The sequence below is a fragment of the Notolabrus celidotus genome, chromosome 16 (genome assembly GCF_009762535.1).
Source record: "Notolabrus celidotus isolate fNotCel1 chromosome 16, fNotCel1.pri, whole genome shotgun sequence".
In the NCBI taxonomy this organism is placed as follows: domain Eukaryota; kingdom Metazoa; phylum Chordata; class Actinopteri; order Labriformes; family Labridae; genus Notolabrus; species Notolabrus celidotus.
Window position 1 is genome coordinate 13,704,467 of NC_048287.1, and position 17,236 is coordinate 13,721,702.

The 17,236-nt window shown below is 38.9% G+C and overlaps 2 protein-coding genes across 7 annotated transcripts; both read right to left on the reverse strand.

Annotated features, from left to right (window-relative positions):
• Positions 1-334: 334 nt before the first annotated feature.
• Positions 335-4,147, reverse strand: snx10a (sorting nexin 10a). Its single transcript, XM_034704798.1, has 7 exons — positions 3,798-4,147; positions 2,035-2,082; positions 1,808-1,894; positions 1,614-1,714; positions 1,414-1,512; positions 1,026-1,226; positions 335-918 (listed from the first exon to the last, which is right to left on the reverse strand). Exons 2-7 carry the CDS (start codon positions 2,071-2,073, stop codon positions 759-761), a joined length of 687 nt encoding a protein of 228 aa, XP_034560689.1. The 5' UTR covers positions 2,074-2,082; positions 3,798-4,147; the 3' UTR covers positions 335-758.
• Positions 4,148-9,970: 5,823 nt separating this feature from the next.
• cbx3a (chromobox homolog 3a (HP1 gamma homolog, Drosophila)) lies at positions 9,971-16,413 on the reverse strand. Of its 6 annotated transcripts, none has more exons than XM_034704692.1 (6): positions 16,245-16,413; positions 15,271-15,424; positions 14,936-15,092; positions 11,840-12,046; positions 10,897-10,991; positions 9,971-10,597 (listed from the first exon to the last, which is right to left on the reverse strand). In XM_034704692.1, exons 2-6 carry the CDS (start codon positions 15,414-15,416, stop codon positions 10,471-10,473), a joined length of 732 nt encoding a protein of 243 aa, XP_034560583.1. In that variant the 5' UTR covers positions 15,417-15,424; positions 16,245-16,413; the 3' UTR covers positions 9,971-10,470. The 6 variants fall into 6 exon arrangements, with proteins under 6 accessions (XP_034560583.1, XP_034560582.1, XP_034560581.1 ...); XM_034704691.1 differs by having other exon boundaries at positions 16,075-16,413; XM_034704690.1 differs by having other exon boundaries at positions 16,012-16,413.
• Between the last annotated feature and the right edge of the window lie 823 nt (positions 16,414-17,236).

Genomic DNA, 17,236 nt, shown 5'->3' on the forward strand with positions numbered 1-17,236 from the left:
CACATGGGAATCAAATATTCAAAAGGCATCAAAGTCTTGCACTGCACAATAAAGAACTATAATTAGATCTTATGACTAAGATAACAAATGGTGCACATTTGGCCCTTATAGAAATACACTGAATCTCATCTTACAGCACTGTAGACCTATATCCCACTACTGCATTTACTCAAAGTCCTATGATGTCTACACTCCCTCTACTGGGGTGAAAACAGCAATACATGACTGTTGCACTTATTCAGAAGTACATATTAAAGCACAGCTAAAGTGAAGTCAGTAGTGGTCTAATTTTATTGTTAAAAATGTGTTATTATAAACATACCAAAGAAGAGTATTTTTTTTTTCATTATAAAAAAGGACCATTTATTCATCATTAACAAATCATAGAAGTATTCTCAAATATTTTTCTAAAAAATCTCTCATTCAAACACATTCTTCACCAACCACAGCACAGCCCCAAAACAGATAAAAAAAGCATACAGGGTAAATATTTAAGAACTAAATTATAAATTTAAGTTTACTATACATTTTTAAAATAGGAGTATTTTTGTGGTGCACTCTGAATTAAATAACCACAGCACTGCTTTCAGAGAAAACCAAAGCAAATAATTAAAACAAGACATTTCTGAGAATAACCCTGCTAACAGAAGTAAAATAAAGCATTTTTCTCTTTGTAAGTTGATTAAGAAAAGCAAGGGTTCCACTGAGTATCAAACAGGATGATACATGACTGACTACAGTTCGAACAGAGGACGTGGTCAGGTAAAGCTGCCGTTCTTCAGGACGCACTGAACGGGGATTTGGGACTGTGAAAGGCAGCTGCACAGTTCCGGGTCTCTGTCAGAGGACTCCAAGAAGGAGAGGGGGCTTCCTCGTGGTGGTGTGTCCACACTCATTCCAAAGCCTGATGATGAAGAGCTGTTGAGGTAAGAAAAGATAGGGTGAGGGGTCATTAAAAAAAATTACTTTTTTGTTGGGGGGGGGGGGGGGGGGTAGATCGGGTAAATCGTCTGTCTGAAGTCTACCTCTCACAGTCAGAGTCACAGGAGGACGACTTCTCCTCTAGCCTGCTGACGTAGCTGATGCTGCTGGAGCGCTGGACGGCTTCAGCCACAGTATACTTGGTTTTACCACGAGCACACCTCTCCATCCTCCTCATGTTCAGGTCAGACTGGAGAAACAGATGAAGTCGACTGTCCGATAACAGCAGAGGTGTATGAAGAACACTGGAGAGGAAAGGATGTTGCATAACAATGACATTTGAAATAGTGTGTAACAAGGTCATCGGTCATGAGAAATCTTGCTCTCAACATTTTATTTCTTACGGCTGTCAGGTGGATTTTAAAGTAATACCACTAGGTGGCAATGCTATTATTTGATTACTGCCATTGTTAAAGCTGCACAGCCACTCACTATTCTAAGAACTCCTGTAGGCCCTGCATCCTGTGGGAAACCTGGTCCTTGTTCCTCATACTGATGAAAGGGTTCCAGGGCGGCAACTTGGGTAATTTTCTGAAAACACAGCAACAAAAAATTTTTCACTTATTGCATGCAATAGTGAAATAATGCATGTCACTGAAATATGGATCTTGGTTAAGAACTTGTGGACGTACATGATCAGGGCATTCTGCTCCAGACAATTGCGCAGCCAGACAAACTCACTGTAACGCCGTCTTACACAGGAAGTTTTCTTTCGAAAACACATGCTGTTTGTCTAAAAAGAGAGAAATCAATGAAGTGGACTCAAATACTTCAAATTAAAAATATTAATAACAGAAAATTTGAGCAATTTTCCACAAGTGCTTACATGTACACAGATCTCATAGTCAATGTGTGTATGCCAGAAGTCATCTTTAACAAGCCTAGGGTCTCGGACACAAATGCTGATGAACTCCTACAAAATAAAATACATCGTTTCTCTTACAAAGATGAATAGAAAGTATTTGTAGTGCTGTCAGAACTTTGTGAAAGTGCACCAAAATATCAGACACACAAATGAGACCAACAATAAAGATATGCGGGTTGACTACCTACAGTTTTTGAGAGACCTTCCAGAATACTGTCCATACTCATCACAAAAACCTGCAATGGAGAGAGACAAACACATACAGTTGCAGTGAATTTTCAGAATTACAAGCGTCATGCAGCAGCAAAAAATACCAGTAGTTACAGATGACTATACACCAGACATTTTGACAAAAATTTTTTTGGCTCAATCAAATGAAATGTGGGTACATTTTACAGTTATAACCATTCCAGCAGTCAAAGTCCATTTTTTTTCAATGCTAGATCTGTTTTGCAAAACCCATGCCCGGCTGGGGATTACTTTATGAACTCAAAAGAGCAGACATTTAGAGCTGATGTGGAATAAAAATGGGCAAGGATGGAGGACTTAGCTTGTGAAGACTTTAAGGAACCTTAGAGACCGACACATGCACACAAATACAGCCTGGAACAATTGGAAAGCATTCTCTGGCACACAACAGGTCAGCCAGCTCTTTGGCCATTCTCTGAATTAATAAAGCTATTGTACTGATGGACAGCCCAAAGGTTGTAGCTCCGGCTGAGAAAAAATATCTAAACATTATTATGGATGAGTTTCAACATAAGACAATTGATATTCCAACAAGATAACAGGAGATGCAGTACTCTGAAGAGCGATCAATAAGGATGCAGGGCTACAAGTAAAAACAACATTAGGCCCTTTACTTCACTATCCCATATGTTACATTGCAGGGCCCCAGCCAGGCAGATACCTTATAATCTTAACTTTTCTCCCCCTAATTATTCAATAATGCAATGCTGATATGATTTAGGGATTTAAAAATATGGCAGCTTGATTTCAGTTGTAACTGACAGTTCCTTTGTCTTCATGTTCCGGTTAATCTCACAGCCTCCCCCTGACACAAATAATCTGAGGGAAGCTAACAACCAACTGGGACTTCATCTGACTCAATTGCATGGCCTATATAACCAGGGCTTAATCTCATATGTTCAATTTTTTGCATCTTCTAACACTTTTTATACAGCCTGTATTTGCTGTTCTATTTCAAATATGACATGGATGTTCCTTAGGCTGTGGTAAAGTCAATTCAGCATATGAAAACTATGTCAGCAGAGTGTAATGACAAAATAAATGATGGCAGATACATGGGGGAAAAAATGCTACATTACCAACCTGTTTACAAGTGCTGTATCCAAGCAAAGCTTGTCAATAAGAAGGCAACAAACAAAACAAAGTCCTTCAGGAAACTCAATGAGTGACAGTGAAGCAAACATCTCTGACCCTTTGAATAACATGAGGTTTCTGCAAGTTCCATTATATGGAGCAAATAAGAGTTACCATCATTAAAGCACTTTGATAAAAAGGGAGAAAGTATGAAAAGTAGGTGCAAAACACCAAGTTGTAACAAAGTGGATTCCATCTTTTTTGCTCTTCGGGTTGGAAACGGGTAGGATGTGTAGAATCCAGGATAAATTCAACATCTACTCAGAGTCAGCATTTCGACTATCTAATCTAAATAAAGTATAGGATTATTGTTTTTTTAAGGGCTTATATAACAGTATTAAAACTAAAGTAAATGATAAATGCGTCGCTACTATTCGAGGAAATGTTCTTAGTATAAATCTCTGTCAATGATTGCAGCAAGAAAACTGCTGTAGACATGCTGACGGCAGAAAAAAGGCTATGAAGCACAATGTTTCCTCCGCCTTTGTTAAAAAAAAAACTGCGATTATAAACTGCAGGACAGTCCTGCAACTCCACAGCTCAAAATTCAGCCTTCATTTTATCCTACCTTGTCCGTTTTCACAACTGGAGCAGTGGCCCGTAGTGGTGTTTGGAAAACCACCACAAGCTCCTCAGCGGTGTGGTTGGAGAGACTTGAGCTGCCCTAGACTGAACCACTTAATGCTGAAGCCGTCTGCTAATACAAACTGCTTGCTGCTTAGTGTGACCTCTGCCTCTGTAATAGTTCACGCCTTCTCTGCTCAGGGAAAACCATGTCGTTATAAAAGATATAAACAAAATAAAAAGTCGTAATAAAATTAGTAGTATTTTTTTCAATCTAGCCTCACATAGAGACAATGGTTTCCCTTTTCAGATAGATTTGCGAGCAGGATCCGTGCTGTGCACCTGTCGTGAATTAATTCAACGGGTGTGATTAGTTTAAATGGTTTCACCTGTTGGGAGAAGGCGGGATAATAACAGTGATGCCGTGGTAAGGCACAGGATGGGTGGCTGGTACTGCTGTTGAGATGAGTTAAAGGTCACAAATAAAAGGCTATTGTAATAAAACAATGTAGTTGCTCCTGCCTCGTTATCATTAAATTGCATATTAAGGGTTACCTGCCATAGCCTAGGTATCAATCAGAAGGTTTAAAAAATCCTTCCTGAATTCAGGCCATTTCTTTCTTGTGAGTGGATGTTGTGTTCAGAAGTTGATAAAATCTTCGCCCATTTGTGAGTTATAAAAAATGTTCGTAAAATAGGTTTCTAACATGTATCTAAATTAGTATATATGCCGGGAAAACATATAATGCCCACTATTAACAACAAATCTGGAGTAAAGTCAATAACCTGACTTGCTAGTGCCCAGTATTTCTGAGGCCTCAGTATACCTTGAATTCAACGACTGTTAGGTCAACTAGGCTTGTGTTATGGACGGAATACTTTGATAAATTCAAATACAATCTAATATCAAGGAATACATGTCTGACTAGCTTAATATATAAAATCATTTTTAAAATGGGGAAAAAAGAAACTACTGACTTTTTCTTAAATTCAATAAAAAAAACAAAAATAAATCAATATTCAATATATAAAATAAAGCATATTTTTTTTTATTAGTACTTGATTTTTAGTGTCTGTCTATTTAGGTTTGTAGGGAGTACACAAAAATACCGGAGTCAAATTCTTTGTATTCTTGAGATACATTGTGAATAAAATTCTTTCTGATTGATTCCTTCATTAATCAATGTTATGACTCCTACAAAAATATTAACAACAAACCATAAGACAAGACAAGGAATTTCACCAAATGCATTTTGAACTGGCAGTAATCTGTACCCTCTGTGAGTGTGTCACAACATATCTTTGAAACCAAATGACTTTATTGGACAAGAGGCATTTCATGAGTGCTGATATAGAGTACAACATCACTTGGACTTTTGCATGTCTATCACTCAGCATATAGCTAGTTGTAACTTACATTACAAGTAACAATCTTTTTGTCTAGGTTGATCAATCAACCATTCCACCACAGTGACTGTCAACAAACTGATTTTAGTGCAAATCAAAACATACTGATAAATGTGAATACTACAAAGTAGCTGGTCTGTGGCAGAAGTAGCAAGATTTTTTTTGTGTTAGCTATGACTTCATGCTTTTCTGTGTATATTGTATTATTATCAAATATATTTTTCTTATTCATAAAGTACCCGGTACTGATTAACCCCATCTATTCCAATTCAATGTTCCATTGTGTGACCTCCACAACAATGTTGTTCACATGCCCCCATAAGAAAAAAACAAGAGATCATGTAAATAAGTTATTAAATGTAAATTAGCTGCCCATAACCAAAATGTGTGAAACATGAGTGGAGCTCAGGTCATCCACAACAGTAACACATTAACACAACAGAAAAAGCAGTGCAACCCATAAACCTGACACAAAGAATGAATAATACTCTGATTATCACCTGATGGCATTCAAAAATGCACAGGGATTTTTGCAGCTATGCAGAGTGACATTTTTTGTTGAGGTACATTTTTGACTCTGCACAGGCAGAGTAAGCATTTCCCATAGAGAAAAAGAGGTTACTGTGAATGAAACAGTTAAGCAGCAACAGGTCTTAAGCGGATTTAGGGATATTCTGCGATCACTGTATTAATGTTCTATTAAACTACACACAGGATTTTTACAATTGCAGGATTTTAACTATTTCAATCTTACTTTAGCATTCATTCAAGCTGTTTTGTTATCTGATATGCACACTGACAAAAGTTTATTCTGCTATAACTAGCTTTTACTCTTTCACCAAGCTGTAAACAAAGCAGAGAATGCAAGGGAAATGTTTGTAAATTCCAAAACAAACCAGACAGTAAAGCTACAATGGAAAGAACAATATTAGCCATTGTGCACAGATTACCTGCCATACAACTTAGATTTAAAGTTATGTATGAAAGTGCATACCTTGATGAGAGAGTCTATTCCAAATCCTCCAGTCAAGCTGTGGAATTAAACACAACTCCTGTGACCTTTTATAGATACTCTTGTGCCTAAAGTGGAGCTCTTGGGGGTGGATATACCCACCTAATTTGCATATAAAGGTATCCCCTTATCTTTAGTCATGTCAGCAATAGGAGGTTTCTTAGTGGCTTTTACTCACTTTCAGCTATCATGTTTGGCTACTGGAGGAGAGTTGTCCTTAGGTTTAAAGCCTATAATCTGTTTGTGTAGTTATGGCTGATTAGTGCTATAGAAAAAGTGCTGAGGAAAACACAAGGAAGGGCTGCATGATCTGGACAACAGACAACTAATGCGCTGTACAAACAAAGTTACAGATTACAATGTAGTAATACATTCTGGGATGTCCATCCAGTCATTTTCCCCGTTCATATTAAAATTGCTGTCAGTGAGGTTTTGTTTTATATTACAGACATCCCAGTGCTGCCATTGTGTTACGAATTAATCTAAAGTTCCTCTTTTTTAATATCTTGCAACCATATAAAGAAAATCCAGTAATATTGACAAAAATGTACTTTGTAACTCTAGTGTGTTCATGTGTCCACTCTTCTTCTATTGTACAGGTGATATTTGTGCTCAGATGTTCTGAGCTTTGCATACAGGGGGTGACTGTGCTGCACTGATAAGAGGTTTGATTTAATCAAGGTGTACGAGTTCAAACATGACCAATGAAATGTGAGAAGAGCTGCTGGAAGATTTTCACATGTACCTGCAGGTCATCTGTATTTCAGCCCAGTTACAGCTGAGAAGACAAGGTGGACATACAGAAGCTGATGTAGCTCTTTCACACATAAGTAGAATTGGGATTTTGTTCCTGTGCACTTTTTTCAACTGTTAAACTCCAAATCCCGATAAAAAACTAAGATTTAGTGTAGCGTTCTTGCCACCGCAGTACTCCCACTAGCATTTTGGCATTATCATTTTCAGAACAGTTGGTTCATTCATCATCCTTTTTGGAACAGTTCGGTGAGAAAATAATTGCCAGCTCTTGCTTTGGTTGAACAGACTTGTCAGCTTTTTTCCCCTTTAACAATAAAAGCCTAAAGTAATAACACACTAATGCTCAGGGGTCCAAAGTCCATCTCCCATGCCCTAATGCCAGTCACAAGACTACGTTCAACTGCTGCAAAGACCTGCCATCTGGCGACAAGTCCAGGGAGACACACAAAACTGCTGAGCTCTTCTCATAATACTGGTAAGTATTGTGCTTAATGGTGTAAGAGGGTGTCACTAAGAATAATATGGGTGAGAATGATTTACTCTGGTAAAACAAATGCTGAAGGACATTTCGTTCTAAAATGGAAAAATAAATCAAATCTTAAAAGAAGGACTTGCTCTCATCATAAACTGAAGCCATTAATCATATTGACCCTATACTTTTCTTTAGGTGCACCTGGACTGCTAATTCAAGACTAAATTTAGTGAAAATTGGAGTCTTTCAAACCTAAATATATCCAAACAGGAGTATACAGTCCTGCTCACCATTATTGTCACCCATGAAGTTTAAGTACATAATGTGGAATATCTTCTGAAAAAAATAAATCAAGTTAAACATTTTTTTTCTATAGAGAACTTGTGGTTGATACAAAAAAGCAAATGATAAACAACAATGTAAAACAATAAACAATGGGAGGAAAAATATGAAAAACTTAAGGCTTGCTGTGTCACTGGTATTGGCACCCTTTCCTGTAATTCAGTATGGGAACACATTGTGACTCACCTGTTGTAAATTACAAATGAGAATCACCTGGGATAAATTGTCTGTGCCCATGTGACATGAATTAGCCAATGAATGATGACTTCCTTGTTTTTAAAAAGCCATCTGTTGTCCCCTGTTCCTTTGTCACAATGGTGAAGGCAAAGGAGCTGTCTGAGGACATCAGAAGTGCGATAATTAACAAACACAAGACCTCCAAAGGGTATACGGTAATCTCTAAAGACCTTGGTATCCCTGTTTCAACTGTGCGTAATGTTATTAAGAAGCTTGCCAAGCATGGAACTGTCAAGAACCTCCCTGGACATGGGGGGAAGAGAAAAATTGATGAGAGAAGTCTTCAAGGGTTGGTGCAAATAATAGAAAAAAGAAAAAACCCCACGTCAAACATCCAAAGACCCGAAGGCCAACCTGGAACAGTCTGGGGTCATGGTTTCAACAAGTACCATACGCTCCACACTAAACCAAACAGGGCTGCATGGGCGAAGGCCAAGGAAGACACCATTGCTGAGGAAAAGACATACAAAAGAATGACTAATCTTTGCCAAAGAGTACCTGAACAAACCACAATCCTTCTATGAAAATGTTCTGTGGACAGATGAAACAAAAATAGAGCTTTTTGGCAATGCACACCAACAGTTTGTTTACAGATGGCGCAATGAAGGCTACAAGGAAGGGAACACCCTACCAACTGTTAAGCATGGAGGAGAATCCATAATGCTGTGGGGCTGCTTTGCTGCATCTGGTACTGGAGGCCTTGACCGTATCACAGGAATCATGAAATCAGAGAATTATCAAGACATTTTAGAGTGAAATGTCCTACCCAGTGTAAGAAAACTTGGTATGAGTCGAAGATCATGGGTCCTCCAGCAAGACAAAGACCCAAAGCACACATCCAAAAGCACGCAGGAATGGTTAAAAAGGAAAAAATGGACTGTTTCAAAATGGCCAGCAATGAGTCCTGATCTCAATCCGATTGAAAATCTTTGGTTTGAGCTAAAATCTGCCATTGGGGAAAAGAAACTTACAAAAGTTCAAGAGCTTGAACAATTTGCAAAGAAAGAGTGGGAGAAAATACCAGCTGAGAAGTGCAAGAAGCTTATAGATGGCTACAAGAAATGTTTGGAGGCTGTCAGCACTGCCAAAGGGTGTACAACCAAATATTAAAGAGGGGTGCCATTATTGCTGCACATGCTGTTTTTTCTGTTTCTTCTTTGAAATTACCATATTTAATTTGAAACAACTATTTTCTTTGTTAAAGTACTTTGGACCTCCAATTAAAAGATTTTGATAATATAAATTTGGTACATTTTCATTTCTTTCTGAAGATATTGTAGAGGTTATGCATAAAATAAGGGGTGCCAATAATGGTGAGCAGGACTGTATACCAAAGAACAGCTCTGAACATGTTCAGTGTGCCCAGTTTCAAAAATAAAAAAACTAACAGGGAAGGGTTTTTTGTGTTCTGTGATCACCACACAGTGATTTTCATTGGAATCATTGTGACTCAGAACAGAAGCAGCTTTTTTCTAAAATGATCAGACCCAATTATGTGCTGGAAACAAAGAGTAGAAATCATTTATGTTTAAGTTCAAAGATGAAGTAGAGCTCCACAGTCTGCTTAAAATTGCCTCAAAACATCATATAGCAATATCAACATCTGCATGGTTATAATCCAAAATCTAAAACAAGCACGTAAATATGTTTCTGGATTGCCAGACAGCGCCGAAATGAACAGAACTACAGCAGTAAGAAAAAAGAAACCTTGAAAGCATTCTCCTGGAAACATGCAACATGTAAATACATTGGGGAATCCGTTATCACAGATGTTGCACTTTGACACTATTTAATCATTTCAATATGTGTGCTTTGTTGTTTCACATTTTCAGCTGTGGCACATTTATGTACGAAAATCTTTTAAGAAATTACAACCTAGATCAACATTTGGTCTCTATTTTAGTCTGATTTTTATAGTTTAGTGTTAACAGTCTACACAGTTCAGAGCGTGTAATTTGGTCACATAAACCTTTATTAGAACTTCAAATTATATTTACAAGCTGATTATACAAAATTCACTTTGAGAACAAAACAGTAGAACAAGAGTAAAAAGAAAAAAATCCATCTCATGCAGGAGACTGATTCAGACGGTCCTGGAGGTGGTCAACAGTTTAACTGACAAATTTAGAATTTACATAACTTATTTGTGTATTAATATGGACCTTGGTGGTTTCTATTAAAGCGTATAGTTTAACTAAACTTCCTTCACATCAAACATAATGCTACTGGAAGACAAAGGTCACAAAACCATCACCTGCTCTCTTAATGATCCATCCAGATCATATGAACTAGAACAAAGCTCTCCTTGACTGCTGAACAATGCGAGGGTTGAAACATCTTTGAAATAAAACTAAGATCACTAAAACTAGAGGGCAAGCCAGAGTAGACAAATCAGTCCTGAGGAAAAGGGAAGTGGTGATGCAAGGAACTGCAGAACCAAGGGGGACAGTCCTACTGAGCTTCATCCTCTGGACAGGCGTGCCATGTCAGCCTCTCCTCATAGAAAGAAATGACCACCTGGGGGCAGCGGGTGTTGGCCTCTCGGGCCGGGACCAAATCTGCTTCATCAGAATCTTTCCTGAACAAAATAAAGCACAGAATTTATTTTTTTTACAGCAAGTTTGGTACATCTACTCCAGATCTATTATTGATCATATCACATTAGTGTTGACTTAAAATGAAGGAAATCAGAAACAGCAACAGCTAAATGTACATTTTGCCTCTCCTTATAGTTACACTAAAGCACAATTATCATAACAAGGAATAATTTATTAACTAACGGGATCTTTGATATTCAGAGAGAGATGACACCTTATTTTTAGGAAGATAACAGTGTGAGCTTTATGCAAATAAAAGATTGACAACTTCTGTGCTCACCATTTCATCAAGAACATCAACTCCCCGCTGCTGTCTGTTGCACCAATGATCCGTTCTGGTTCAAGATTCCTGGCAAATCCTCGTGGTTTCTCTGCCTGTAAGTAGTTACAACAGAACACATAAGTAAATTGTTTCATGTAAATTTGGGACCAATGAGATTTTGGGTCCTACTATTTCCTTTTTTTTTTTCCTGCTACTTTTTTTCTCTAGGCTGCATAAACATTACACAGAAGTGACAGCGTGGACAAAAAATGTCTCAATAGCGCCACCTTACATTTTGAAATTTTAGTCCATTAAGACAGTTCAACCTACATGCATGACAATGTATAGGCAAATGTATCATATCAAGACATACAAATAAGCCTCTTATTGTCCTGGAGAAATCCAAACAGGAAGTCAGCCGTTTTGATTTCAAATTCTGACACCTGATTCGCTAGGTTACGAATAAGAAACTAGTCCAAGGGTTTTTCTCTGATCAAGTCCTACGATGCTCAGCATGTAGTAGACACATTGAAGTTGAAAAGCCATGGTAGGATTGCTCATCAACAATGGATGTGGTTGTGTCAGGTGGTCAAAGTTGAAGGTCATTTTGGCAATCTGCCAAAACTTTAAATCTTAATAACACATAGATACAATGTTGGATCAGGACCAAAAGGCTCATGCATGATAAGTATCCCAGGCATAGACTGTATAAATAATGGACGTAGAATCAGTGACGTCACCCATCTGTTTCTGAAGCACTGTTTTGAAGCCAATCGTCAGTCGGAGCCATATTGGAAATGTTGAACTCAACCTAACTTCTGTCAAGTTAGTGTGACAAAGAGGCGGGCTTTGAGCCTCCTAGCCAACAGCTACTGTGTTCCCACCTGTCAATAAGGTCAGCTGAGCATTTTTCACAATCCTTAATCTCATGACTAATATATGTTTATTCTTTCAACCTCACCTGTGAGCTTCTGGCTTCTCCTCCATCTCCTCTAGCTTCTCCTCCTCTACCTCCTCCAGCCTCTTCTTCTCTACCTCCTCTAGCTTCTCCTCCTCTACCTCCTCTACCTCCTCCAGCCTCTTCTCCTCCATCTCTTCCAGCCTCTCCTGCTCTCCCTCCTCCAGCCTCTCCTACTGCATCTCCTTCTTTATCTGTACTAACCATCATCTGACAAAAATATATTGATGCATGACATGAACAGTGGGAAAATTTGGGGTGCAACAATAATCAATTTTGATGATACAGTTAGAGGAAAAAACTTAGTTACAAAATTATCATGAGTTTGGATGTATAAAATCACATTTTTAATAATAATAATACATTTTATTTATCAGCACTTTAAATAAAACTCAATGATACTTTACAAGAGTATTGAGAGCTTTGTAATTGATGGAGGATCTTGAAGTGGATATGCTGATTTATTGGGAGCTAGTGAAGGTGTTGCAGGATGGGTGTAACGCATTTCTTTGAGTAACTTGCACTTTGATTTCTAAAGAAGTCTCTTTTGTCAACTTTTCTTTTTTTAGACATCCATTACCAAACACACATACACACACACGCACATGGACACCGATTCAAATGTCAATGTAAATGAAACCTCTAATATTACAATCCCTCTAGCTGACGTAACCCAGGCAGAACAAACGACAACTTACAGTGGCAGATTAATAAGGACTCCTCCTCGGAAACTAGCAGACCAGTGTGCAAGCAAGATGGAGTGACAGCAGGGATGGCCAATCACACAAGAAACGGCAGAGCCAATTGATGAGCTAGTGGGCAGTCTAAACTAAGGGAAACAGGCTTCAGCATGTCTATGGGCTTCAGCTCGATCGGCTGTTATTTGCTCGGTCCTAGTGCTTGACGTGTCTCTGTTTACTATAGCGTAACATTGTTTTTGGATGGTAAAAACTGCAGGGGACCAAAATGGCCTTTTGAACATGTCCCCCCCCCAAAAAATCTTACTGACCTACAAAAGCAAACAAGACCATCAGAGACAAGATTGATGTAATTTGATAGTAATTTTCTATGGCCATCACCCTTACTGCAGGGTAGGTGTCAGATGAGAAATTGACAGCGCGCTATAGAAACAGGCATTTTAAAATCTTCAATGAATCTTCAAAGATTTGTAAGTTGCCGGTTTGACATTTGCTCAAAGGAGCTCTACATAAAATTAACAAAGATCGGAAAACATTTACTTTGCCTTAGATTGTTATCTTTACACCGCTTTTTTTTTTTATTAACTAACTTTAAAACAACCCAAAAACAATGTTCTGAAAATGCATTTTACACATTTTGTTTTATTTCTGTAAATCCTAAAATATATCTGGGACATTTATATGCAGCGGGCTTATATTACAGGTGGCTTTTGAGCCCACTAAACCAATGCAAACATAACATCTAACTCAGAAAGCAAGCGCAAAGGGCTATGTGCTTCCCAGACTAGGCTGCAGGATAAATAGTGTCTCTGTGCAGCAGTGTAGTTTGCACACATGTAAGAGAGACATTATGCATTCCCTTGGAGGAACGTTTACACTCTAAAATATGAATCCAGGGTGCAGATTTAGCCTAGGGTTTGGATTGTCCTGCATGTCATTCTCCCACTCTCTCTCTCCTGGTTTTCTGCTCTGTCCTGTTCATTCTAAATAAAAAGGTTTAAACCCCCCAAAATATAACTTTACAAAAAATAAAAAGTTATGAAGTTGATGTGGAAGTATTAAATCTGCAGCTCCTAGAGCGTCCACTTTGGGCTGGCTGCAGAAGCACTGGAAACCAAGATGATCTTTACAGCAAAAATAAACATGATTACAGCCTGGTTAAAAAAAACGGTTTGGGTCTGAATAGCTCATTTCTCAATTGGCACACACTGTGCAGGGCTATAAGTTATTTTTTGAGGATATTAAACTTAAGAGTTTTGTCTAGTTATGCATGGCTGACTTGACTGACAAGCGGGCACATCGTAGCTGTTAGTGAAAAGGCCTACCTCAACTCCACCTCATGCTAGTTTGACCTAAGTTATTATCTCCAATGTGGCAACTGCTGACAATAGGTTTCAAAACTCAGCTTCAGAAACAAATGAGTGACCTCACAGTGACTGTCCATTTATTATACAGTCTATGGATATTACCAGGACAGTGTTTTTTTCTATTCATCTGAACTAGCTGCTCTTTGCTTAAGGAAGTAAGCTGGTTATAAACTATAACATTTGTGCAACATCTGTCATAAAGAGACGCCTCAATAAATTAGCAAGGGCTTGCCCTCTCCATCCAGCTCGTCAAGAATGTTGGTGAGAGAGCACAGCCCTGGCACATAAAAAACATAAGCTTTTCATACAGTTAAGATTTATGGTACCCAAATGATATAAAATTATGTAATCTTCAAATTACATAACAATAACATATTTGACAGTTACCATACTAAAAACATAAAAACAAACAACCTTCACAAGTTAAGCCACTGAGTAATACACATAGACTATATAAGATATGGACGTAGTATCCGTGATGTCACCCATCTGTTTCTGAAGCGCTGTTTTGAGGCGGTGGCAGCCATATTGCTGCTGTCGAGCGAGTGACGTCAAGGAGTGATTTGAGCCTCCTAGCCAACAGCTACAGTGTTCCCACCTGTCAGTCAGCTGTGCCTTACATTGAAGACTCGTAATCTCAATATCTTTGAAATTGCTGTGTTAGGAAAAAATTCACCCCCCGTACAGTGTGTGCCGATCAAGAAATTAGCTATCCAGACTAAACTCGTCTTTTGTACCAGGCTGTAAACATGTTTACTTCTGCTGTAAAGATCAGCTTTTTTGAATTGGTGTGTATGTGGTTTCCGGTACTTCCGGAGCCAGCCTCAAGCGGATACTCAATGAACTGCAGTTTTTGGCACTTCCGCATTGGACTCGTATTTTTAGACCAGAGGTTGCTGCTTGGTCATACACTGTGATTCTAATACATGTGCTGGATGACCATTTACATTGTTCTTTAACATTTAAAACTATCCTACTGATTGTTTGTCCCAAATTCTGTCACATTAGCATTTTAAACTACTGATCAAACTTACAACATCTGTCTTCTTGGCTTCTGTCTCCGGCTCGTCTGTTGATGCCTTTCTCTTCACGGGAGCAGGCTTCTCCTTCACATTCTTCTGTGCCTCTAAAAATGCTGAAATCAGCTCCGGACAGTCAAGGTTCTCCTCTGGCTCCCAGGTGTTGTCTGCACTGAAATCAGCAGGAAGAGGGGGTCATCATTTACATCTCAAAGCCCTTTTTAAACATCAACCTCAATCCAGTTTCAAGTGAGAATAGCAGCTTAATTATGCAAATAAAGTGACTGTGCACAAAAGCATAGCACATCCCCATATCAGGGAAGCACCTCCAGCTGTCCCAGATAACTCACTCTGTAAATCCTTTCCACTTCAGGAAGAACTCTACTTTCCCGTTGACAAGACGTTGGTCGAGCACTTTCTCCACGACGAATTCCTCAGGTTCCTCCTGAGTCTCCTGTGCATCCTTCTTCGTCTTCATATTCTGCTTCTTCCCCATGTTGTGCACTAAAAGAGAGAGAGAACTTTAGCAAGCACAATATCTGAATGAATGAAAGGAGGCGACGTGGTGACCCACGAAGCTACAGATGACGTTGAAGGGAAGAGAAACATGGAGATATTTGATGTTATTTGAATAACTAGTAATCAGTAAGATATAATAACACTGCGTTGGGTAATGGTGCACACTCATACTCATGGATATGCAGTAAAAGGAGACATATTCGATCTAGCAATGTAAGATACTGATTGTACGGATTAGCTTGCATGCTAACTCTAACGTTAGCTCATATAATTCCGGGCCTGGTCGTTAAAGGTGATTTCCTTAACTTGACATAGACACATAGGATGCATGGTTTGTTACAATGCGTGTGTAACAAAACAAACCAAAGCACGAGTTATTGATGGAACATTAACATTTCCAAAAGCACAGATCACGTCATATGCGCCATTATTAAAAGACTCAGCCCACCTTTCAAGGCCCGAATAGTAAAAGTTAATCATTGAATACCTGCATGGACATTTAGCTAGCTGATGGTTCACTATGCAAACACATTACAGCGGTACGTGTTAGCATACACCGATAGTGTACTCACGTGAACAGGAATAAATGTTATAGCTAATGTTTGTAACACTGTTTTGGTAACGTTGTGCCTCACTCTTTCTGCTCAAACTGCGTCGCCCGCCTCGAAGTCCAACCGATAGAGCACAGCTTCCTCCGGATCGTTTTGGTGAAAGCACTGAAATTTACGCCAAGTTGTACACAAAGTTGTGCTCCCAATGAACTTTCTGCGTACATACACACACACACACACGCACACACACACACCCTGAAAACAAGAGTCGTCGCTCCTCTGATGACTCTTCACCACGCGGTCAACCTGTTCTTTATCTCTAGCCTGCAACACTGGGCGGGCGCCAAAACCCTGAGTCCTTCCTCTACGGGAGCCTGGAAGGAAAACGCGTTTGACTTTGCGCGTACTGGTTAGGAACAAGTTTCAGTGTTACTGCCTTCGAAGGCTTTAACGCAGGGGGGCTTTAACGCAGGGGTTCCCAAAGTGTGGGTCGGGACCCCCTGGGGGGTCGTGAGATGTCTTCCAGAATGTTTTTTTTTTTTCAAGTTATCTCAAAATAGTACATTTTACACATTAAAGTAAAAAATATCTACAGGAAAAATTTGAAATAAAACCTTGAAAAAAGAAAATGTAATGGGTTTTCTGCCTTTCTTTTTGCCACATGGCTCCTAAGTTTAGGGTTAGTGAACAGTTCAGTATCAAAAGTATCAGTAGCAGTAAGTTAATTCATAACAGCACAGGAAACACAGCCACATGCTCATAAAGGTAAGCTAACTTTCTGCAGACCAGCTAAATGAAGCCACATTAAATCACTTTGAGGGAAAGTGGGGGTTGAGAGTCTTCTGCACCAATATTTTGGGGGTCGCGGGTTGAAAAGTTTGGGAACCCCTGCCTTAACGAAGCCGCCATGTCTGCATACTGTATTCAGCACCTGTTCCAATGAGTGTGCCTCAAACTGAAAGTAAGCGATCAATAAAGTGACTTTGAACTGAGATGAATCCACATTTTAGTTACTATTTTCCAATGATAATGGATTAATTTATCCCTTTACCCCAAAACTAAACTTGTTGTCCAGAGAAAACACTTTTTATTCTGAGATAAACAACCAATTACTCATCATGGGACAATACAATGTATGGATGAATGTCTTCTTATTATTTTTTTTTTAGCCATGGAGAGTGAGTAAAATAAAATGTACAGATGTTTCTTCTTGTATGGACTCCGGCGCATTTACCTGGAAGGTATC

Excerpts from the sequence above, each read along its gene's own strand:
- snx10a (XM_034704798.1), bottom strand. The coding sequence starts at position 2,073 with ATGAGTATGGACAGTATTCTGGAAGGTCTCTCAAAAACT. Across the intron at positions 1,715-1,807 it reads ACTATGAGATCTGTGTACAT|ACAAACAGCATGTGTTTTCG; the intron begins GTAAGCACTTGT and ends CTCTCTTTTTAG. Across the intron at positions 1,227-1,413 it reads CTACAGGAGTTCTTAGAATA|TGTTCTTCATACACCTCTGC; the intron begins GTGAGTGGCTGT and ends TTTCCTCTCCAG.
- cbx3a (XM_034704691.1), bottom strand. Across the intron at positions 10,992-11,839 it reads GAGAAGCCAGAAGCTCACAG|GCAGAGAAACCACGAGGATT; the intron begins GTGAGGTTGAAA and ends AACTACTTACAG. Across the intron at positions 10,598-10,896 it reads TTGATGTTCTTGATGAAATG|GAAAGATTCTGATGAAGCAG; the intron begins GTGAGCACAGAA and ends TATTTTGTTCAG.